Here is a 25,420-nt window from a genome sequence, read left to right on the forward strand (position 1 = left end):
TGTGTGTTGCCTAGGTATGATAGTGAAGAGCTGAGCAGAAGAGCAGTAATATTGAATAACATAATAGCTAGAATATGTCAGAAGTGAGGATTGGAATATGTGGAGGCTTGGAGGATGTTTGAGGACAGAGAGGAATTGTATGTGAGAGACCGCTTGCATTTGAATGAGGATGGACGTAGGCATCTGAAGAGATTGCTGTTCTGAACGAGTCAGTGCATCTCAGGGTGGATGGTAGCAGGGATGGCCTCTTGTGAGAATGGATACTTGGGAGAAGGGGGATGACATCAGGTAACGCTGAGCCTAGTGAAGTCTAGAGGGGATAATGCTGGGTATAGAAACAATGGCATTTTTATGCTTTACACCAATGCTAGGAGTATACAAAATAAAGGAGAAAAATTGATGGTGCTGATAGCATCAGCCTGGCCAAAGATTATTGGGATCACTGAGACGTGGTTGACAGAAGAGGATGTAATAACAGGAATAGAAGTAGCAGGGTACAGCATTTTTCAGCAAGATAGGAAGGGAAAGCATGGTGATGGAGCACTGCTTATAATAAGTGACGACTTAGAGAACATGAGTGGAGGCTCTGGAAGGCAGTGACACTAATGATTTTGAAAGCATATGGTGTGAGGGTAGAGGTGGGCAGAACAGGATATTTAATGGGGGTGTTGCTACAGACCAAGGAGCACAGAGGATGGGGACCAGGAGATGTTTAGACAGTTAAGCTTGGCAAGTACAAGAAAAATGATTGTTATTAAAGATTTTAACTACAGCAGTATAAATTGGGGAGAGGAAGATGCATGTAGCAATAAGAGAATGGAATTTCTAGAATTCTTGAGGGACAAAAGTCTTAAGCAACATGTAATAGAGGGAGAACAAGAGGTTCAAGAGTTTTGGAATTGGTAATAGCATCAGAAGAGTTGATAATAACTGAGATGACATCTCTCCCACCAGTTGGAGAGAGTGACCATGTGGTTTTGACATGGAAGATGAATAGACATGCAGGAGTATCAAAGAAACAGGAACATATGTGGAATTATAAGGCAGGTGATTATAATAGTCTTAGACGTCAACTTTGGGAAGTTTCATGGATGGGGAATTGGAGGGATGGGATATCATTAGTGCTTGGGAAATTGTGAAGGAATGTTTGTTAGCAGCAATAGTAAACTGTATTCCACGAGTGAAGAAGAGGACACAATTTGAGTAAAGTGGATGACAAACAATATTAAAAAGGAACTGCATGTGAAAAAAAGGCTATGGAAGAGATACAAGGAGACAGGTGAAGAGCACATGCATGAAAAACATAAGACACAGGCCAGAAGAGTGACTAGTATGGTAAGGAAGGCAAAACTGGAATATGAGAAGAGATTGGCCTTAAGATCTAAAAGAAAATCCTAGGGAATTTTTTAGCTATGTGGCCAGTAGGAAGAGAAATGACTGTGGAAGACTAACATTGTGGAATAAAAATGGGAATAGAGTGACCAATGCAGAGAACATAGTGGAATTGTTCAATGAACACTTTATTGGAGTATTTCAATCTGGAGGAGTAAATTTTAATACTAGAGGGATAGGGCAGGTTCGAGGATTAGAGGTGCAGGAGGAGAGTGTGTTCCAGATGTCAGTAAAGCTGTGGGGCTGGATGGTATTTCACCACGAGTTTTGAGAGAATGTGCTAAAGAACTGAAAACTACTTTGACCCGGTTTTTCAATGAAAATCTGGCTATGGGAAAGGTGCCCAGTGAATGGAAGGAAGATAAGATAGTGCCATTGCATAAGGGTGGTAGCAGACTGGAAGTATTTAATTATAGGCTAGTTTGTGTGTCATCAGTAGTTGCAAAGATCTCGGAGAAATTAGTGAGGGGATGTATAAAGCATTGGGCAGATGAGGGGTAATGTTATCTGTGAGAGTCAACATAGATTTCTGAAGGGATGTTCTTGTTTTAGTAATATGCTAGCCTTTTATAATAAAGTTACAAGAACAGTAGATGAGGGAAAGGTATATACTGCCATTTTCTTGGACTTAGCGAAGGCATTTGACAGGGTGCCACATGATAAGCTGATATTCAAATTGCAGCACATGGGTCTGGATGTCAGGTTGATCAACTGGATTCAGGATTGGCTGTCTGATAGTATCAGAGAGTTGTGTATGATTGGGCAATATAAAGGAGGCACAAGGTTACAAGTGGGGTCCCACAGGGCTCAGTACTGGGAACTATCTTGTTTAACTTTTATACCAATGATATTATCAGGGGATTGCAGGGGGATATTCAGTTGTTTGCAGATGATGCGAAGTTGGGAAGGGTTATTAGTAAGAGTGCAGATGTGGTAGCCCTGCAAGAGGATTTGAATAAGCTAGACAGATGGGCAAATGAATGGGGTATCAGTTTAATGCAGCAAAATGTAAAGTCTTGAGGTTTGGGATGCATCGATGGCAAGCTGCATACTCTATGGGAGGGGCTATGAGGAAGTAGGGGAGACAAGAGATCTGGGGTTGATGATTGATAGAAACCTGAAATTTAGGGAACATATTGCAAAGCTGGTGAAGGTAACACAGAGGATTGCTGCAATAATGAGAAGGACACTGACCAGCAGAGATAAAAGAGTTATCATTCTGTTGTACAAGACTCTGATGAGACGACACTTAGACTATTGTTCACAGATTTGGTCCCCAGGATTTGAAAGGGATAAATTAATTGTGGAAAGGGTACAGAGGCAGATAAGAAAGATGGTGTCAGGACTGTACAATGTTAGTTATGAGGATCGACTGAGGGAATGTGGACTGCAGAGTTTGGTGGATAGAAGAAGGAGAGGTGATATGATTGAGACTTTTAAGCTGTTGAGAGGTGGGTACAGGGTGGACACAAGGGTGTTCTTTGCTTGGTTGAACAGCATGAAGGAGTGATGACAAGGGGGTAACTGGAAGTTATGAAAGGAAACTGTGAGCAAGAGGGTGAGGAGTGGTTTCTTTGCATGGAGGATGGTTGAACCATGGAATGCATTGCCTGATAGAGTGGTGAGAGCGAGAACGGTCAATGAGTTTAAGGAGTGGTATGATAGACTTTGTGTTTCCTAGGAAGGACCTCTCGCAATGAGTCTTTTGACTTCATGGAGGCCTGAATAATAATAATAATAATAACATTTGCCAATATAAGTTGGTTTTCTATATACTGAGAACAGTAGACTGCCATTTGGTTGACGTAGAATGAGGAAGAAAGTTGTTAGAAAGGAGTCTAGAATAGGAAGAAAGTTGTTATCGTCTATGTCTAGAGAAAATTTGATTCTTGGGTTTACTTAATTAATTTTCTTAAGAAATTCATGAAGATTAAACAAAGAGGATTTCCATACAGCAAAAACATCAACATATCAGCACCAAATCAATGATTTGGGTGAAAAAAGATCTAGAATACATTGTTCAAAATGTTCCATAAAGTAAGCTAAAGTAAAGTAAATGATGATAGACCCCCGTAGCTGTCTATCTGCTTGTATAATTTGTTCTAACAATTTAAGAATCCCTGAGTTAATGACAAAGTCAAATAAATTTAATTTACAATATCAGAAGGAAGTAATTCAATTGTATCAGACAGAGAGATATTTGTAAAGAGTGAGACTACATCAAAACTCACTAGAGGATCTTTGAGTTGTAAAGATAATCCTGAAATTTGATTCTTAAAATCTATTGAATTTTTTATAAAAGAAGCAGAATTTCCTGTAAATGCTATATTTCCTTGATTATTATTGCTTGAATGTGACATTTTGTATTCGTTGCTTAGAAAGATCTCACCTGTTTTTGTCTTCTTTGTTTTAGTAACTTTATTATGTCAATCTGGTACTTATGCAAATCTTCTACTACTATTTCTTTTCTACTGATGTTTTTTATGTTGACGGTACCAATCTTGAGCCCTGCTGATGTTGAGTTGTGTGTTCCTGGATTTGTTCCAGTAGCTGATTTTTTGAAGTTCACCCTGGTTCCTTGATGAAAACAACAGGGATCTTGTTTAACTGGTCAATGCCCTAGCCAGCCTGAATTTCTGTGATGTTGTTCAATCATTTTATATTGTGGTTTCTTCTTAAGTATTCTACAAATGAGCAGGTTTTTCTATTAGCATTGTTTTCCTTACTCTTCCTCTGGGTCTTTTCCATCTATTTTTCCTTCAATAGCATCTCTGATGATTCCATTTCCTCTCAGAATATGTCCAATCCAGTTTCCCTTTCTTCTTTTTATCCTCTTTAACAGATTTCTTTCTTCGTCTACTCTTTTTAAGACTTCTTCATTACTTAATTTTTCTGTCCACTTGATTTTTTCCATCCTTCTCCAAATCCACATCTCAAAGCTTTCCAAAATCTTAATTTCTTCTTTCTTCAATGTCCAAGTTTCAGCTACATAGAGGGAAACACCCCACACATAACATTTTATTAGTATTTTCTTTAGGTTTCTGTCCATTTTACTTCTGAATAAATTCCATTTTCTATTAAAGTCATCTCTTCCCATCGCTATTCTTGCTTTTATGTCACTTTTACATCTTCCATCACTGCTAATCACTGTGGTTTAAGCCCATAAAAATACAATTTGGTTGGGGATATCCCAAATTGCCAACCCATCCTCGTTCATTCAGTATCCAGGTAGATACCTAACAGGTGCACTGTGAAAATGAAAACCGAACATTAAGCATCCCTAGTAGAACAAGGAGCCATCCCAAGTAGAACTGGTCATTAGTCAGATATTAGTCAAATGATTGGGGTAAAACTTTCATTGCACCCATCTGCAACAAAGAAATAAAACTGAATATGAAAATTACAGAAGAATTACCGTATTTGCCGGCGTATAAGATGCACCGGCCTATAAGATGCACCCCACCCCTTCTTTCTACACATTTTTTAGGGAAAAACTTTATCACTGAATGTTATAATAAATTTACAGTATTTCAAATATTAATCTTCTTCATCAAAACCCAGAAATTCATCTCCAGAGCTAAATGAAGAGACACCTGAAACCTCTTCTACATCAGAATCTGAGTTCTCATACAACAAATTGTCCTCTGTATACCATCCAGTGCATTACTAATACCACAGCTCTTAAATGATTTAACCACTGTCTCAGTTTACAGAGCATCCCATGAAGCTTTGACCCAATCACATATACTTGCAGAAAGCTAGGCCTCTTCCTTCTTCCTGATGGCATAACCTCAAAATCTGAAGACTGCATCCAGCTTTCCCACTTCTCCTTTATGAATCCCTTAAATGGTTTATTAATACAAACATCTAAAGGTTGAAGCTAACTAGTTAGACCTCCTGGAATTACAGCTAATTTTGACCTAATGACCAAATTATATCTATCCATAACTTCATTCCTCCTCTATCCATCCAGCCTTTTGCATGCACATGTACAAACACTCTTTTAAGCAGTTTTTCTTTGGGTAGCATCTTCCTTTTAAAAATCAATAGTGGCAGCAATTTTGTCCCATCAGCACAGCAGGATAAAACAACCATGTAGTGAGTTTTTTCGTGCCCCGAAGTTTTAACAGTAACACCTTTTGTGCCCTTGGAATCTACAGTTTTGTTTGAGGGTACATCAAAAGTACACCACTTCTCCTTCATAAATCCCTTAAATGGTTTATTAATACAAACATCTAAAGGTTGAAGCTAACTAGTTGGACCTCCTGGAATTACAGCTAACTGAGTTTTCAATTCCTTGAGTTTATTTTGGGGGGTGGCCCAAAATGCCTCTCTGCAGCCCTGTTTCCATGTTCTTTAGCATACGCAATTACACGTAGCTTGTATTCAATATTGTAGCAATGCCGACGCTTTTCAGCCACAATTTAACAAGAAATTTAGAGAAAATTTAACGGCAGAAATTTATCACCATTCACAACAACCGCATCAACTGAACTCTACGTAACTGGAATGTTCTCACACACCACAATGAACAAGAAAGAAATCACGTAACACGGAACAGACAAAATTTCCAGAAATGAAAGTAATAAAAAACTGAGTATCGGTGTATAAGATGCACCCTGTTTTTCAGACTTATTTTCAAAGAAAAAAGTGCGTCTTATATGCCGGCAAATACGGTACCTCATAAAATGTTCCAAATAAGATTTATGTAATCATACTTAAGAAAAATTGTGGAATGGAAATGCAAAGAAGAACAAGCTGGGTTAGGCCAAACAGAGGTTGTCAGGATTAGATAAGTTGAGAAATCATGGGAATGTAACAAGGATCGGTTAATTTTGCAGATCCAGAAATGGAATATGGCCAAGTGAAAAGCTGCTTATACAATTATATGATGTAAATGAAACAACATATTGAGCAATATATAGTTTATGCAAGGTGTTATCTTGCAAGATGTAGGTTTATCCCATTTGGGATACAGAGATCTATGGCTATGTAGAGTATCGGTGGAGCTGTACTTCAGGAAGTGGATGAGATTCGTGATCTTGGAGTGATTAGACAGTGGACTGAAGTTCCAAGGGCACATCATAAGTGCTGCAAAGACTGCACATTAAATAGCTAATATGATAAAAAGTACATTGACATGTACTTTTTAGCAGGGATAAGATTTAGGGATAAGAAGGTGGTGGTGGTGCATCTATATAAGACTCGGTCAGATCATATATGGACGGACTATTATGATCAGATTTGGTCACCTAGTTTTCATCGTGATGTGGAAACACTAGAGAGGATCCAAAGATGAATAAGCAAAGGGATATCAGAACTCTGGAGTATTAGTTATGAAGAGTGTTTGAGGGTATGTGGATTACTGAGATTATAAGAGACCTTCAAGTTAGTTAAGGAATTCTATCAGATTAATACAGAAGGAATTATAAAATGAGTGGATGTTAAGATGGAAAGAACAAGAAGCCAACTCTGAAAGTTGTATAAAGATGTGGTGAAGAAGGATGTGAGGAATAGATTTTTTATGTGGAGAGCTGTTAGCGAGTGGAATGCAGTTAGTGAAATTGTGAGTGCAGGTAGTGTAAATAACTTCAAAGCTTATTATGATAGACATGTTGCTGGTTAAGAGGGGCCTCACACGATAAGTCTGTTGACTCCATGGAGGTTACCAAAATAATAATAATAATATTTTAGTTATCAGTCAGCAATCAAAATTGAAGGAGCACAAAAAGATGGCCTGATGTTAAATCAGGTGTGTTATCTACACTGTTATTCTTCATCTACATGAATCATATTATAAAGGAAAGGGGCATTAGGCCTGATAACAAAATTGGAGATATTGAACTCAGTTCTTCTTTATGTAGATTATATTATCATCTTAAATAAATCTAATACATGTAAGCCAGCCAGGTTGGCCAAGTGGTTAGCATATCTACCTGCTCTCCAGCCAAAAGGCTGCAGGTTCGAATCCAGCTGTGAGCATGGATGGATGTTTGTGATTATCTGTGAAAATACTGGTGGTGGTGGTGGACAATAGATAGTGTTAGCGTAGATGATGATGGTAGTTGCAGTTCACTGTAGTTGGTGGATTGAGTGGTGGAGACAGAGAGTTGTAGAATAGGTGCCCTCCCTCAATGAGTCTTTGGAGTCCTTGGAAGTGTCACATAATAATAATAATAATGAATTGATGAAATATCAGAAATAAATGTAAATAACTTCAAATTAGAAATAATTATTACTTATAATATTTCACCCAAGTTAAATTGGCATTATCGAGGGAATAATACACTAGTATCACTAGTGTATTATTCATTTTAGAAATTATGGACTTTAATAAAATAGTTATTTACAACTCGGTTGTAATTTCCCGACGTTTCAACCATTATATATATACTATTCTTCTTATACATACATATACTTCATACACGCTAACCACCCGGCCTGGTTGGCCAAGTGGTTAGTGCATCCGCTCTCCAGCCAAAATGCTGCAGGTTCGAATCCCGCCGTGGGCATGGATGTTCGTGATTGTCTGTGAAAATACTAGTGGTGGTGGTTGGCGGTAGATGATGAAAGTAGTAGTGGAGATGGAGAGCTGTGGAATAGGTGCCCTCCCTCGATGAGCCTTTGGACTCCCTGGAGGTGTCATGTAATAATAATAATAATAATAATATTACAATATGAAGGTCGGCCTTCATATTAAAAAACAGATGGATATCATCATCTGGATATATATAAATATAAAAGGAAAAGCCGAGTTACATTTCACACAGTATGCTAAAGAAACAACAATTTCATCAAAGGTTATTACTACAGTTGCTACTGGCATGACCTCTAGGGGAAAAAAAAAATACAGATAAAATTAAAAATTAATCATTTAGAAACTACATCAAAGCTAAATTCTATTTAAGATAACATAAGAGAAACATTCTTTCATATAGATAGTTAGCATGAGGCCTTCTATCTTGGCATATGTCATAAAAATTTACGAAAATATATTGATACAAAAATATGAATAAATACAATGAGTTTAAAGTGAGGCAAAGTAACGCAATCTACGTTATTGGTCACAGAGAGAATGTCTATACATAAAGTTTTTCCTTTATGTTAATTCAATTTCAATTAAATATTAAATGGACATAAAAAGAAGAGAATTTTCTTATTATATAAATAAAACTATTAAATCTAATGATTACATTTATACTTCACAATAATAAAATTAAAAACAAAATCTACCTGTGTCGGCACCTGGAACTGGCTAAATTCCTAAGGGCCAATTTAGCAGCATTGCGGGATGGATCATACAACATCGCTACATTGCACAGATGATATATGTCAAGTTTTGGAAGTAACTTCACAATATAATTCAGATGATGAGTGAGCAACTGTGATTTATTTGCAAGGAATTGCAGTAGCTGAGGTGATGTGACACACTGCAAATAACTTGCTGAAAATATAAGAAAAAGTACAAAAATATGACAAAGAGTTTAAGGTGACACAATATGGCTCTAAAATTAGAAAAAAATAACCCTCAAAACAGTTATTCTGACTGCCAGTCCACTCAGTTTGTTATTATTATCATGTAGTCAAAAAACTTCAGTGCAGGAGATCCACTCAAAATGCCACAATTTTGACATTTGTGGGGTCATTATGAAAACTTGACATCTCAAATTCATTTATGGTCCTCACACTCATGTTAGTATTTGGCAATTCATTCAAACCCACTTCTTCATCCATGCCCATCCTATGCGGTTTCAAGGATGGACTCTTCTTATTCCTTTCATTCTTTCAAACATCCTTCTGATTTTATTTATTTTTTTAATGTAAATCGTATTTATATGTAAACCTAACATGGATTTAGTACTATGGTGTGCTAAGAGTTAGATTACCTGGAAATCAGCTTTAGAGAGCAGACATTACCCCCCCCCCTCCAGCTCACTTCAGGTATCCATTAAAGCAGAGTGGTGGCTTCACATCAGGTGATGAAAATTATCTGCCTCTTAAAGACTTCCACAAATTTTCACAGTGGAATTCAGACCCACAGCCTGGCAAAGAGTGGCAATGCTATCTCTTGTCCAACCAGCCCAACAAGATCCTCTCAATAACTTACCCCTCAGTCACACCACTCCTTGTCCAATTTACTAGTCTCTACGATATATTCTCATAACTTATCCCTGAAAATTATCTCAGCTGCATGCTTATGCATCCTTTCTAAGATTGACATGAACTGCCAGATATTCACTTCTCAACTTCCCCCTCAAAGCAGATTATGCAATCTAGTGCAGAATACAAGAAGAGTACACTGACTGAGTATCAGAAATTATTCCTGCTGGAATAAAAGTCATCATCTCTTCCCCGCATGCACATACCATTAAAAATTTCATCTGCTATTGAAGCATTAGCTTTCCAATAAGCATGACAAGGCAGTCTTGTATATCTGAAGTGGCCAGTGAAGATAAAACTTTAAATTCACAATCTAAAAACTTGAAACTAACAAATCCATATATGACTTGAAAGGGTCAAATGCAAAAAACATTTTGCAAGCCATGAGGTGCATCCCTGGCACATGCTTGTTTGCTTTGGTCATTCATAAGGCAAACATAGATGAATTCTAAAATAACTTAAATACTAAAAAAAAAGCTTTTTCATTTTCACGATCCCCCCCCATCACCACCACTCATAAATGTACTCAAAAGATGAGCTCTGGAATTAGCATTCTCTTTTGACATTCCAGTTTGCATGTGTAATGTGTTAGAGAGTTTGGAGAAATGGCTTTAGAGAAATAGCCTCTAACGTATTCTGAAAAATGAGATACTTTTAGTTCTAAGAAAAAACAATATAACTGTCAACACAAATACCACTTTTTTTCAGCAATGGTTTCCTTCACTTCTTAAACTACTTTAAAATTCAAACTGCTTCTTAAAATTCAGAATATCAAAAATAACAAAACATTTATGCTACTCTCTCTCTCTCTCTCTTAAACAGCAGGAGGAAATAGGCAGAAATTAAATTTTAGGAAAAAGCTGTCCTAATTTCACCAGGATGTGGCATGAATTTCTTTCCAAAATTCATTCTTTCAAAAGCATTCTGCAGAACAGACTAGGCATACAAAATTTTTGTTGCATTTTCTTTATATAGCCCTTTTACTTAATGAAGTATTCTTTTATAGTCTCAAGTATACCGGAGATTTAAGGCAATTTTGCTTTATATATAACTAATCATACACACGTAACCAGAGTAATTAAATTATTTTTAATAAGTAAATATTTCATCCTAAGTATCTTAGGACATCATCAGTACAGTTATTTCAAACAATACTAGGGATAACAAACAGTTAGGGCACATGCTTACGATGGAATCCCACTATGCATGCAATAGCGTGTCATAGAATTAAATTAAAATAAATATATCTGATTAAAAAAAAATTAGATTAAATTAAAATAAAATAACACACAAATTTATTTTACACAATTAAGGATGACGATTTCCCAGACGTTAGGGATAGTAAGAAAGTCACATTACGGTTTAAGTTGGATCTGTGATGTAGGGCTTCAGCACTTTCTTTATATAAATGCTCATGTTTATATAAGGATCTGTGTAAGAGTTTGGTGTTTTACCATTTGATCCTATGGTTTGGGTTTTCAACTCTGTGTTGTGCGAGGCTAGATTTGTGCAGTTTGATAAGACTGATATGGTCTTGATGTTCAGAGAGGCATTTACTAATAGATCTTCATGTTTGTCCATAGTAAGACATCTTACAGGAACATGGAACTCCATGCCAGGTAGGATCAAAGGTGAGAGTTTGTCTTTAGGAGAAGGTAACAAATTATAGATGTGGTTGATTGGTTTGTAGGTGGCAGCAAGTTTGTATTTCTTCATAATTTTTGACAGATGTTCAGAGATGCCTTTTCTTGTTCTTGTCTAGGTTGATGTGTGGGAAAGTAACTGATGATTTTTTGAGTTGTTTTTGAACTATATACATTTAGTATGGCTGTATTTTTGATGATTTCCAATTCTTGGTTTAAAGATTCTTTGGAAGAACAAAATCTGTGTGCTCTGGCTACTAATGATTTAATGATGCCATATTTTTGAGATGGATAGTGAGCAGATGAATTGTGAATGTAATGACCTGAAAATGTCGGCTTATGATAGAAGTAGAGATGGAACCATCTTCTTTTTGTTGGATGTGTAAATCCAGAAAAGAGAAACCTTGTGAAGATTCTTTTTCTAGTGTGCATTTGATGCGAGGATGAAGAATGTTGATTTTATCTAGAAACAGGTATAGTTCTTGTTCAGAATGACTCCAAACCGCAAAGACGTCATCAACCTAAACCAAATTTTTGGTTTAGGTTCAAACGTGAAAATTTTTCTTCAAGGTGTTCCAGAAAAAGGTTGGCAAAGTTTGGTGATAAGGAAGAGCCCATTGCTGTTCCTTTCTCTTACTTGTATATTTTTTCTTTCCATGTAAAGTATTAGTGGGATTCCATTGTAAGAATACACCCTAACTGTATGTTATTCCAAATATTATTTGAAATAAATGTACTGATGATGTCCTAAGATACTTTGGACAAAATATTTACTTATTAAAAATAATTTAATTGCTGTGATTACATGTGTGTTTATTATATTTCACTATATAATAAATTGCCTATATATGTAAACATAAATAAGTAAATCTATTGAAAAGAACTATATAGTCCCTCCCTCCCTCAGGAACAACTATAGAAGAAGATTCATCATGCAATATATAAAATAACTTAACAATAATTAAACTTAACCAAAGGCAAACCTTCTAAACAATAATAAATATAAAGAAGTCATTTTTTAATTTTTCGGTGGCCATTCACCACTAAAAAATTCTTTTATAGCTCAATTTGTTGATTTCTTTTTTGAAAAAATCTTCAAATTGGCATCATAAAATTATACAGCTGTTTACAATGTTATTTTAATTAACTGAGAGCAATGACATGCATGCACTCATTTGCACTGCTATTTATCTTTTACAACTAGCACTGGTTGTGCTGATTGCCATGAAATTCTTTAATGGGACAAGAACAAAGTTACTTTCAACACTAGAAAACACAATATCTTTTTCTCTATACATGAGACCAAAATTCGCTCCCTTACCTTCAATAATACCTGGATCCCCAAGCAAGTTTAGTTCTTGCTTTTTACTACTAGCCTTTTCTGGCACAAATATAAATCCATAGCCACAGTCTCCAAAAAAAAACTGGAACTTTTCTTTAAAGACATTACTTCGCAATGGTACAGCTGATAATGTAAGTACCCCAAATATACCTATCCTTAAAACACTATTCTCCCATTTTGTGTAGTGCACCAAAAACCTACAAATTCTAGATTCTGTTCAGAAAAGGACAATATGATTAGTCAATGACTACTCTTTCACAAACATACTCCAATTGCTATTTCACAAATGGTCTATTTCTACCTTATTATCATTCCTCCACTTTTCACTATGATTATACTAAAATGAGCAACAGCTGCTCAACATACATTCATGATCCACTGTAAAATTTTAAAGTTTTTTATTTTATTTTAACTATTTTAAATCAACAATAACAGTGTTCAACGAGATATATCACATGTGCAGTATGTAGTTTTAAAACGTTGAAGGTAATAGCTAGATAGCCAAATTCTCTATTACATTTTTTTTTCTTGTTATAGCATACCTTACTTGAAAAGACAATCTTATTTGACATCCTAATCACACACACACACACACATATATATATATATATATCCTCTATAGCAGGGGTTTTCAACCTTTCAGACAGCGCAGGCCACATTAAAAATTTCAATTAATCCTGCAAGCCACTAAGCTATACTGCAATATTTAGAATTGTAAGATGATTTCCAGATTCACAAGGAATGCTGTGCATCTGGAAATTTACATAAAATCCTATAAAAATAAACAAACTCAGCTTTAAGAGCATAGGTTTCATTCTTCATTCTGGAGAAGAACTGCTCACATAAGTATGTGCTTCCTAACAAAATGCACATCTTCAAAGCATGCTGGTAAAGATATGTAGTTTTAAAACGTTGAAGGTAATCAGGAAATGCATCCTCGGAAAAGTAGTCTTTGTAAAATGCGAGCAAGGGCACATTGAATAATTTTTCTCTCAAAGAAGAGTTGTTTTGGAGTTCAAGCAGCTCCAACTGAGCCTTGCATTTCAGCAGCATCGACACTGAATGGCATTGAAAATAAATCTAAAGAAGACAGTTGGTTACGAAAATCACTAAATCTCTCTTCAAACTCACTTCGCAGCACGGCTAATTTTGTAGCGTATTCATCAAGAGATGAACAGTTGGACTCAGAAGAAGCTGAAAAAGAGTTGTCTTTTTTTGCGAGTTATGCCTCCCAAAGTTTGAGCTTGGCCACAAATGCTTTGATGTGATCAAACAGAGTGTGCACCAGTTGATCTTTGGATTGTAGCCATGTATTTAGGTCATTCACATGCAACGCGATGTCGCTCACAAAGGCTAAGTCTGTCATCCACTTTGGATCATTGAATTCCGCAATCAGCTTCCCCTTGGTTTGCATGAACTGCTGTATTTCACCCCTTACATCAAAGACTCTTTTAAGAACCTTCCCTCTGCTCAACCAACACACATCACTATAATAAACCACATCATCGTGATCTGCTTTGCACTCTTGGGACAAAAACTCTTGGAATTGACGATGATTCAATTCTCTTGCCCTAATAATGTTGACGACAGTTGCAATAACTTTCATGACATTCTCAAATCCAATAATTTTTGTACACAAATTTTCCTGGTGGATTAAACAGTGGTAATGGACAAAATCGTTTCCTTCTAGTTCCGGTTTTTCCATAGCAGTGCAACAAACCCTTCATTTATTTCCATCATAGCAGGGGTACCATCAGTTCCAACACCCTCGAGGTTGGCTAAGCTGAGGTCGAAACGTTGGAGCGTTTTCTTGTCAGCTTCAAGAATTTCAGTGCCTTTCATCGTTCCCTTCAGAGGTATGAGTACTAGCAGTTCTCCTGTCACACTGAATTGTTGATCAATGGCACAGACAAAGATAGTCAGTTGTGCTGCCAGCTTCACATCTGTGCTGTCATCTAAAGCAAGTGAATATGATGTAAATTCGGATGACTGTTTTTTTAAAGTTCCCCCAATATCATTGGCAAGTTCTTCGACACATTGTGCTACAGTTACCTCAGACAAACTCGGTTTTTTAAAAACTTCCTTATTATTTGGGCACAGAATATCCCCAGCAGCAATGAGACACTCTTTCATAAACTCAACGTCCGAGAAGGCTTTTGATTTTTTAGCAATTTTTTCAGCTATTACATAACTTACTTTGACACACACTTTGCTCTCTTCCCTCTGCCTTTTAAATGTACCCTGCTGGCATTTTAAATCAATTTGGAGAAGTTCAATTTGTCCACACCAAGCTGCCCTTGAAGGTGATCGAAATTGGATGCATGCTTTGTCTCATAGTGTCGTTTTATATTGTATTCTTTGATAGTGACACTGACTCACGACAATTTAAACACACTGGCTTATCGTTGATCGGCACAAAAAAGCACAAATTGGTCAACTTTTCTTAAAATACTGACAAAAATTACTTGATTTACGTTTTTTTTACGGCCCTTTTAGAACAAAAATGTTCTAAAAAGGCCATGTAACAGTTATTATCCACTGAATACATCTCACACTAATGAAAAAAAAGTCTGGCAATATAAAACCACAATAGGCTATGGTTGACACGACAAACCTGCTTGCGCTTATACACGAATATCACACTGTTCACGACTGAGTGACTGTGGATGAGATCCTCTTGTATTTATATGAAAATAACAAAGTATCGAGAACCTTCGAGATGTATGTGGACGGCACTAGACAGCGCACTTGAATGAACTACTGCTTCAGCCATTTACCTGCAACGTTAGTACTAGTACTTAAGTACCGCTTGCTGCTGATAGATGGCTGAAGAAGCATGTCTATTTAATATTTATTTTTATAGGATTTTATGTAAATTATCAAATGCACAGCATTCCTTGTGAATCTGGAAAGCATCTTACAATTCTAAATACCGCAGTATAGCTTAGTGGCCTGCGGGCTTCACTGAAATTATTTTTTATTTAATCGCGTTTTAATGTTAAGTAGTTAATTTTTTAAATTGGCCAGCGGGCCATGGCAAAGAGCTCTGCAGGCCACAGGTAGCCCACAGGCCATGTTGAAGACCCCTGCTCTAGAGCTGAGTCAGTTTTGATGATGCCTTTTGGTTGGAAAAGTCTGAATTCAAATCCCATAAGGATCATCAGGGTGTTTCTACTGAAGGCGATTTAGCTGGTCCCATATGGAGATAACAGGGTTTCCTCCCAGAAACTTGGGTTTTTCATCATGGAGTACAGACAACTGGCTAGAAGAAGATATGCAACTGACAGTCATAATACATTGCAGATGGGATTAACTGTCCCATCAAAGCATTAAGTAAGTTTCAAAGAAGCCAATTTAATTGACTGTGACAGGCCACAGAGCCTAACACACAAAGCAAAATGGGATATACAGTATGGTGGGAGGGAAAAAAAAAAGTACTGGATAACTACAATGACATATGTTATGAAGTAAACGGGTTTATTAACAAAGAAATATACGTTTAGACATGATGATATATAGATCCATAACTATCAATGGATATATAGATCCACAACTACAACCACAACCACAACTCATATATAGATGATATATAGATCCACAACTATCAACATGACAAAATTTCATGCCGGCTGGGGCATCGCCCGGTTACACAAGGCCCCCGTTGTTTTTGCCAGGGAACCAGGGCGAACAGCGAAAAGTCAACTACTGGAACAAATCTGAAAACAAACCCCAACTCAACATCAGCAGAGTTAAAGATCGGTACTATCAAAGTAAGAAGCCTGAATGGCAAAGAAATGGAGCTAGCTGAGGAATTAGATAAGTAGCAGATCGACATAATAGGAGTGACTGAAACAAAAAAGACCAAAACTGGTGAGATCTTTCTGAGCAATAAATACAAAATGTTATATTCAGGCAATGACAATCAAGGAAAAGAAGGAGTAGCCATAGTATTCAACACAAAATACGAGGCTAATCTTCTTGAATGGCAGTCAGTCTCAAGTAGAGTAATGTGGGCAAATATGAGAATGGGGAACTGGACAATGAGACTTATTTGTGCCTACGGTCCCACAGAAGGTTCTACTAAGGTAGAAGTGGAGGAATTTTTTGAGGCTTTAGAAAAAGCAACTGACACAATGAAAAATGAAAAGTTGGTCCTTGTTGGGGATCTAAATAGCAGAGTAGGAAATGATTGTCAGACATACAAATATATTTTGGGAAAATTTGGAGAAAAGAGCAGAGCTAATAATAATGGCAAATATCTGTTGGATTTCTGCTCAGGACATGGACTGGTTATTACTAACACCATGTTCCAACATAAAAATGTGCACAAATTCACATGGAGAGAAGAGGCTAGGAATAAGAAAAGTCTCACTGACTATGTTATTGTTGATGGTGATGTTTTCTCCCTGGTGCAGGACACCAGAGTTTACAGAGGATTTGAAATTGGAAGTGATCATTATTTAGTCTTGAGCAAGATAAAATTGAATTTCATATTGAAAAGAATAACATGTAAGAAAGTTTTAAAGCGAATAACAGTTGAGCAGCTCTCAGATGTGAACTGTAGACTAAAATACACAAACATTATTCAAGAAAAAATGAAAGAGTTTCAGAACAGGATTCAAACCTTGGAGATTCAGTGGCAAACTCTGAAGAAAACATTGATTGATTCTGCCAGAGAGGCATGTGGTGAGGTTGTCTGTAAGGATAAAAAAATCAGAACTCCCTGGTGGACACAGGAAGTTAAAGAGGCAGTGAAGGAAAAGAAGAAAGCATATCAAAAGTTCCTGTCAAATAAGTCAGCTTGTGCTCTTAGAGAATATAGAGACAAATGCAAGAATGCTAAACACTGTGTAAAACTAGCTAAACAAAAGTCATGGGAGGACTTTGAAATATAGGAAATAAATATAAAGAATATAGAAAATAAATATCAAGAAGGTGGCAAAATATTCTGGAGATTGTTGAAGAAGCTTAGGAATGGAGGAAAGAGTGCTGTAAAAGGAGTTAGAGATGATAAAGGTGACATGAAAACGGGAGAAAAAGATATTCTTGAAGTATGGAGTAATTACTTTGAAAAACTGCTAAATGAAACAAGCAGTGATGACAGCACAGTGGTAAAAAACACTGACCAGGCATGCAGTCAGGAATACATATCCATACTTGAAGTAGAAAAAGCCATCAAAGACTTGAAATGCAGAAAGGCAGCAGGAGTACATGATATTCGACCAGAAATGCTGAAGTATGGTGGTATAAGAGTCTTACAGTGGCTGCACTGCATAATTCAGAAAGCCTGGACAGAGGAACGAATTCCCGATGATTTGAGTAGAGCTCTCATAGTACCCATATATAAAAAGGGAAATAAAACTGCATGTGAGAATTACAGAGGTATTTCCCTACTGAGTGTCTCTGGCAAGATCTATGCAAGTATACATGAGAAACGGTCGAGAAGAATTGTGGAAGAAAAGCTTGGTGAAGAACAAGCTGGATTCAGGAAAAATAGAGGCTGTCAGGATAAGATCTTCACTTTATGACAAATAGTCGAGAAAGCATGGGAATATAACAAAGATCTGTATTTAAGTTTTGTCGATTTGGAAAAGGCATATGACAAGGTGCCAAGAGAGAAGCTATTCAATACGCTGCAGTTATATGGTGTCAATGGGGCATTATATCAAGCAATACTTAGTCTTTATTTGAGTTGTAAGTCAGCAGTTAGAATTGAAGGAAGTACAGGAAGATGGCTTAATGTTAAATCTGGTGTGAGACAAGGATGTACATTATCCCCTCTGTTATTCATTATCTATATGGATCACATTATGAAGGAAAGTGGTATTAAACATGATATCAAAATTGGAGATGTTAATTTCAGCTCTTTGGTTTATGCAGATGATGTTATACTTCTAAATAAATCCGCTACAATTCTGCAAGATTCTCTAACTAAATTGAATAATAATAGATATGGTATGAAGGTCAGCAATAAAAAGACAAAGACAATGAAAATAGGCAGAACCATTGAAAATGTCAACTGCATTGTGAATGGAGAACCTGTGGAACAAGTAAAACATTTCAGCTATTTAGGCATGATTTTTACTGAAGATGGTAAATTCAATATAGAAATAGACAACAGAATCAGCAAAGCTGGTATGGTGGGAAGTCAATTGAATAAATTCATATGGAATAAGAGAGAAATTAGTCGGAACACTAAATTAGCTGTATACAAGACAGTGTTCAAACCAGTTTTAACTTATGGATCTGAGAGCTGGGTCAGAAGTAAAACACTTGACCAAAGACTAGAGACTGCAGATATGAGAGTCCTGAGAAAGATTAGAGCCATGAACAGATGGCATCAATGGCAATATCATATTAAAAACTAGGATATTAGGAAAGAACTTGACATTGTCAGCATCCAGGAATGCATTAGAGAGCTAATCTCAGGTGGTATGGTCACTTAAACAGAATGGGCGAGGAAAGATTAGCAAAACAAGTGTTCCCTACCAGGTTGGCAGCAAAACGACCCAGAGGAAGACAAAGATATAGGTGGATTGATACGGTACAAAGTACCTTAGACGATAGAAATATAAGATCTGATAATGTTGGAGTCTTGACAAGTAACAGACTAATTTGGAGGAAAATTATAGATATCTATCTATCCCAATGGCTTTAACAGGCCTTTAAGGCCCACAACCTTCCAAGCATGCTTGGATTTCGTAACCGAAAATTATAGATAGGAAATTAATAATGATGTAATTTTTTTCATGTAGTACTATCATATCCTGTACACCCCTTGAGGGTACATGGCAGGAATTTGATGATGATGAACTATCAATGGAATCTTAGTCAAATAAAGCATTTGACTAAGATTCCATTATATGATAATTGTGGACTAAGATAACGACAGTAGATTACCTGCTCAAAATGGGCACTATGTTTTTCATTACAGGTTTTGTAGCACATGCGAAGGTTCTGTCATCTTTGAGAAAAGTTGGGACATCTGCTGGACATATTGTGTAATTTTATTCCTTAGTTCATCAAGGTTTGAAAGCAGTTCATGGAGGAATACCCATTCTATCAACATACCCCAAACGTAAGCTTGGATCATTTGCTCTAACAACTTCATATGAATGGAAATAATGCTCAATAATAAACGTCTTTTCTTCCAACATCAACACCATTGCTATAGCTAAATGTAATGGCATAGACTCTACATGTTCTCTCCTATTAATGTGCATGAAGTCGAATAGTATATCTCATAGTGCATGTACTGAAGGGAGTGTCTAAGTACAGTACTGTTTTTTATTGCACCATACCATATATTTATATATGTAACATGGTTTTGAACAACGAGTTTTGCTATAGCATGGTTTATAATTTTTAACAATTTAAAATTTTTAGCAGTTGTAAGATACTGTACTGCATTATCAACATTCCGACTCTACTAAAACATTACCATAGAGATTTAGAATACTGCAGTAAAGTCATAGTTACCCTACAACTCTTTTTTATTTTTTTATTACATATGAGTACCTTTTATATGCAATTATAAGTGGGAAGAGGAAATGCAATGAAACTTGTGAAAATAACAAGCATAAATAGAACAAAAACTGAAGATTTTGTTAATATGAAAAACTTCATATTAACAAAATATGAAGAGCATGAAACTGTTGCTGACACACAAAAAAATTCTCATTAAATGAGCTTCTGACTTTTATCTGAAAAACAGATGACTTCTGATTCTATTATGAATGCTGATCCTAATATGTAATGAATATACAGTGGAACCTCAGTTGTCGAACGACTCTCATCTCGAACAAATCGGTTCCCGAGCAAAAAAAGCACAGGTTCCGAACAGAATCTCAGTTCCAGAACAGGCAAACCGGCAACCATGTGCTCTGTGGGCTGAAATGTAAGGCAGGAAAGTGTCAGTTATGCGGCAGCCTCTGCTCAGTGCAGACACCCGTTCGAATTTGCAGTGCCTTTTGTTGATTTTCTTTGTGTTTTGTTGTTGTTTTCATAAATTATTATTTAATAAGCTACTATGGGGGCCAAAGAAGGACTGTGATAGGAGCAAAGCGAAAAGAAAAGTTGTTAGAATCACGATAGAGGTGAAAAAAGAAATTATATCGAAACATGAAAATGGTGTCTCAAATCTTTGCTATGCAGTTCAGTAAGGTGAAATCAATGATCTGCACAATACTCAAAAATAAAGAGGCGATCAAGGGAGCTGATGTTGCAAGAGGAGTGAAAGTTCTTACTAAACAAAGATCACAGATGATTGAAGAAGTGAAAAAATTGTTGCTGATTTGAATAAACGAGAAACAGCCTCAGATAATTTGTGAAAAAGCGAGGCGATTACATGATGACCTGTTAAAGAAAAACCCTGGTACAAGTGCTGATACTGATGTGTTCAAAGCTAGTAGAGAGTGGTTCAAGAAATTTAAGAGGAGAAGTGGCATACATAGTGTGGTTAGGCGTGGGGAGGCTGTGAGTTCGAACCAAGAAGCTGCTGAGAAATATGTGTGCAAGAATTTAGTGACTATGTAAAGGCTGAGGGTTTTCTTCCCCAACAAGTGATCAACTGTGATGAAACTGGCCTATTTTGGAAAAAATTGCCAAAGAGGAACTACATCACTCAGGATCACTCAGGAGGAAAAAGCATTGCCAGGACAGACAGGCTGACTCTTTTGGTATGTGGAAACACAAGTGGGGGACTTCAAGGTCAAGCCATTGCTTGACGCAAGCTTTACTATTAGCCCTCCAAATAACGTCATGAAAAGTAAATTGTCTGTTATGTGGAGGGCTAATAGTAAGGCTTGGGTAACCAGGCAATTTTTTATTGAGTGGATCCATGAAGTCTTTGCCCCAAGTGTGAGAAAATACCTTCAAGAAAAAAATTTTCCAATTAAATGCCTTCTTGTAATGGACAATGCTCCTGCTCACCCTCCAGGCTTGGAAGACGAGTTAGTGGAGGAGTTTGATTTTATCACAGTGAAGTTCCTGCTCCCTAACACAACTCCTCTAATCTAGCCCATGGACCAGTAGGTCATTTCGAACTTTTAAGAAACTCTACACCAAAGCACTGTTTCAAAGGTGTTTTGAAGTGATCTCAGACACAGAATTAACACTCAGAGAATTCTGGAAAAATCACTTCAACATCCTCCATTGCTTAAGTATCCTTGACAAAGCCTGGGTGCAAGTGACTTACAGGACAATGAACTCAGCCTGGAGGAAATTGTGGCCAGACTGTGTAGCAGATGCAGACAGAGACATTGAGGGCTTTGAGGCTGAGTGTGTTGCTCTTGTCGATGATATTGTGTCTCTAGGCAAAAGCATGGGCTTGGAAGTTGACAATGCTGATGGGAAGGAGTTGGAGGACCACAGGAATGAGCTCACCATGGAAGAACTGCAACACGTTCAGAAGGAGCAGCAAAAGACGGAGGGGGAGGAAATGCCTTCAGACACACAGGAAGGATGTTCCTAGTTCTTTGATCGAAGAAATGTGTGCGAAATGGGGTGAGGTGAAACGTTTTGTGGAAAGATATTACCCTGACAAAGCTGTAGCAAACTGCATCATAAACCTTCTCAATAACAGTGCCATGTCTCACTTCAGAAACATTTTAAAACGCAGGCTAAAATAAATCTCATTGGACAGGTTTTTAGTGAGACAGAGGCCAAGTGTGTCTCAAGCAGTCGAGTGGTGTCAAGAGACAAAAAAGGAAAAGAGAAACAAAACCCAGAAAGACAGTTACCTGATGTTTTTATGGAAGGGGGACTCCCCTTCTTCATCTCCTTCCACTTACGCCATCAACTCTCCTCCGTATAGTTAAAGTGATGTTAAATTTTTTTCATCTATATTTTATCTATTTATTGTGTTTATTTTTTTTGCATAAGATTTTATGCATGAAGTACTGTTATAAAGGTTTAAATAAGCAATCATCTGGGGTTCGGGAACAGATTAATCCATTTTACATTAATTCTTATGAGAAAATGGTTTCAGTTTTCAAACAAATCGGTTCCTGAACAGCCTTTAAGAATGAATTATGTTCGACAACCGAGGTTCCACTGTATGTGTAGGTATATATCCAATTAAATTAAATTATATTGTTCAATGCACTCAAGCCACTATTCTAATGAATATGTTTATAATACTGCTAATGATGTGCATGGTCAAATGGATATCTGTTTGCTATCCATTTGATCAGATGATCAAAGATAGCAAACAGCTAAAGATCAATGCCAAATACAAGTACATACCAAATATTTGTTTAAAATTCTGAATGTAAATATATTTGATATAAAATGATCCCTATCCAAATGCTCTCCCACTGTGGTTGAATAATGACAGATTAGTGTGTGTGTGTGTGTGTGTGTGTGTGTGTGTGTGTGTGTGTGTGTGTGTGTGTGTGTGTGTGTGTGTGTGCGTGCGTGTCTTTATACCATCCTCTATATCCTTTATATCCATTTGATCAGATGATCAAAGATAGCAAACAGCTAAAGATCAATGCCATGTGTGTGTGTCTTTATACCATCCTCCCCTCCAATATAAATTAACCTTACAATTTCCTTCAAAATTAAATTAATAATTATAATATGCTAAGGGAACTAATGGTCTTATAATTATTTTCTCAACACCTGCCAGGTACAAAAAAGATAATATAAATCAATTTAATTAAATTTAAGAGTCAAACAGTAATAAATGCTATTTGTGTAAAACAAGAAGTAACACAATATACCCGCATATATATCCAATCAAATACTTGCCATCTTCACAATGCAGTAAAACAGATTCAAAGCCCTTTTTCACTAATGAATCATGAGCTACTTGATCAACTGCTTCATGTATTCCTTGAAGAGAAAGCAAAGTTTCCACCATCAGACCTTGTTGACCACGCATCTTAATAATATAAAAAATGATACAGATTAAAAAACAGAATACTTTAGGGTGTTATTTATTACTAACATTCTGGAAAAAATTTAATTCTGCATATATATTTCTTTCTCTTAGAGAAGATAAAAACTGCAATTAGTAAAAAAAAAAAAAAAAAAAAAAAGCTATATAATTACAAGTTCATATGGGTTTATGCAAAAAAAAAAAAAAAAAATGCAGTTTCTGTACTACAACAAAGAGATGAAACGAATAATGTGTGTGTGTGTGTGGGGTAATAACTGACACAGCTTTCTTTCCATGATATATTCTAAAGATTCTGATGAAATTTCAGATTATTCAGAAATTCCACTGAGAAGTGTATATTTTGAAGTTCAAGGACCAAAGTAATCAATCTGTTTACAATTGTGAGAATGCTATATTCAAACTGTTGCATAGCTTTTTGTTTCTGTAGATAGTTTAAAAATTGATGTAAAACAGTATTGATCCAATGCTATCATCAGTCCATAACAGGACTGGTTAATGAACATTATCTACACAATCCTACTCTAACTCTCTTTGAATGACTCATAACAGACTCTGGCAACCCATTCTACTACTTCACTGCTTTCCAAGTAAAAATTACCTCTGTATCAAACCTATAAAATCATTTTAGCAACTTTTTTTTTTATTTTTTTCCTATATCTCCTCTTTTCTACCTATCAATCAACTTATGCAACTCAGAAAACCTCAATCTATCACAATGGGGAGCATGCATTCCACAGACTACTCATCATCTTGGCCAACTGCCTCTAGATCCTTTCTACCATTTCTCATCCCAAAGAAACCCAGGTGACCACACATGTGCACAGTAATCCAGATGTGGATTACTGTGCAAAGTTTATAAGGGATGCACAGAAAAGGATATATCTGCATGTTAGGATGCTCTTCAATAATCAAGTAACTGTATGGGTTACAGTGGTACTTTTGCAATATGTTTCCTGAACTTCAATTCCTTAGTAGTCAATACTCCAAATTCCCTTTTTCATTGATTTCCCAGAGTACAATTCCATCAATTTGAGGTATAAATCATATAACCTTTCATCTCAAAATGCATAACTTCACACTTTTTCCACGTTAAATTAGCATCCATTATCCTTCACCTATACTGTCAGCATATTTAAATCATTTTGCAAGTCTCTCTACATTGTCTTGATTAGCTATTATACTACCCAAAACTTCATCAGCAAACAACTGAATATTTCCTTCAAATCATTTCATGAAACAGCCACAGTTAAATGAATAAGCAAAGCACCCTGTGGCATTCTACTAGTTACCTGCTTTCTCCTGAATTCTGATCCTCCATATACTATTCTTTAGTATCTGTCCATCAGCCACTCTCGTGCAATTTTATCACTAGCTTCATATCAATAGCCATATGATCCAATATGGATAAAATGGTTCCATGTTCTATCCTGTCAGACACCTTATGAAAATCCAGGAGTGTCATCGTGTAGCCCTTCTCTTATTTCACCCATCACACTATCATTAAAAAGTTCACTAGAATCAAGACTTAGTTAAACAGCCAGGACTGCCGCAAGCAGGTGTGCAAGTTGTGTGCCACACAAAGATGCCATAAAAGGAGGGGGTTGCAAAATTAAGTTTTAAAAATCAATTCTCCATTCTGAACACCATTCACATGTGTTCACTTATGTCAGATTTCACTTCTGAAACAAGAGCCCATATATCAAATCAGAGAAATTGTACATATCACACAATCTGAAACTATCAGTGCCATTTTTTCGCCATATTTTACATCTTTTGGTGAGTATATTGTTGCACTTCTGGGAAGCTCAGTCTAACAAGTACGAGTTGAGTAGAGTCTTCTTCCATGCAGATACAAATCAACATCCTTTTGTTGTTCTCTAAACTGGTTCTCTAAGTTAAAGCTTTGTGGTTATCTGAACATGATATTCAATTATTGAAATACACGAACATTCATGATGTCTGAAATGCTGTGTGAAAGAT

At 36.4% G+C, this 25,420-nt stretch overlaps 1 protein-coding gene across 2 annotated transcripts in view; it reads right to left on the bottom strand.

Moving 5' to 3' along the window:
• LOC150101832 (uncharacterized) overlaps positions 1 to 25,420 on the bottom strand; it is a 572,233-nt gene that overhangs the window by 345,484 nt on the left and 201,329 nt on the right. For both annotated transcript variants that reach the window (XM_090400015.1, XM_090400014.1), the window contains exons 9-10: positions 23,290 to 23,422; positions 8,626 to 8,836 (exon numbers count right to left, since the gene is read on the bottom strand). In XM_090400015.1, the coding sequence (XP_090256141.1) occupies positions 8,626 to 8,836; positions 23,290 to 23,422 (344 nt within the window). The remainder of the gene's footprint in view (positions 1 to 8,625; positions 8,837 to 23,289; positions 23,423 to 25,420) is intronic.

Source organism: Typopeltis vanoorti, chromosome 11, assembly GCF_054136105.1.
Source record: "Typopeltis vanoorti isolate ZY-2024b chromosome 11, IOZ_Tvanoo_1.0, whole genome shotgun sequence".
In the NCBI taxonomy this organism is placed as follows: Eukaryota; Metazoa; Arthropoda; class Arachnida; order Uropygi; family Thelyphonidae; genus Typopeltis; species Typopeltis vanoorti.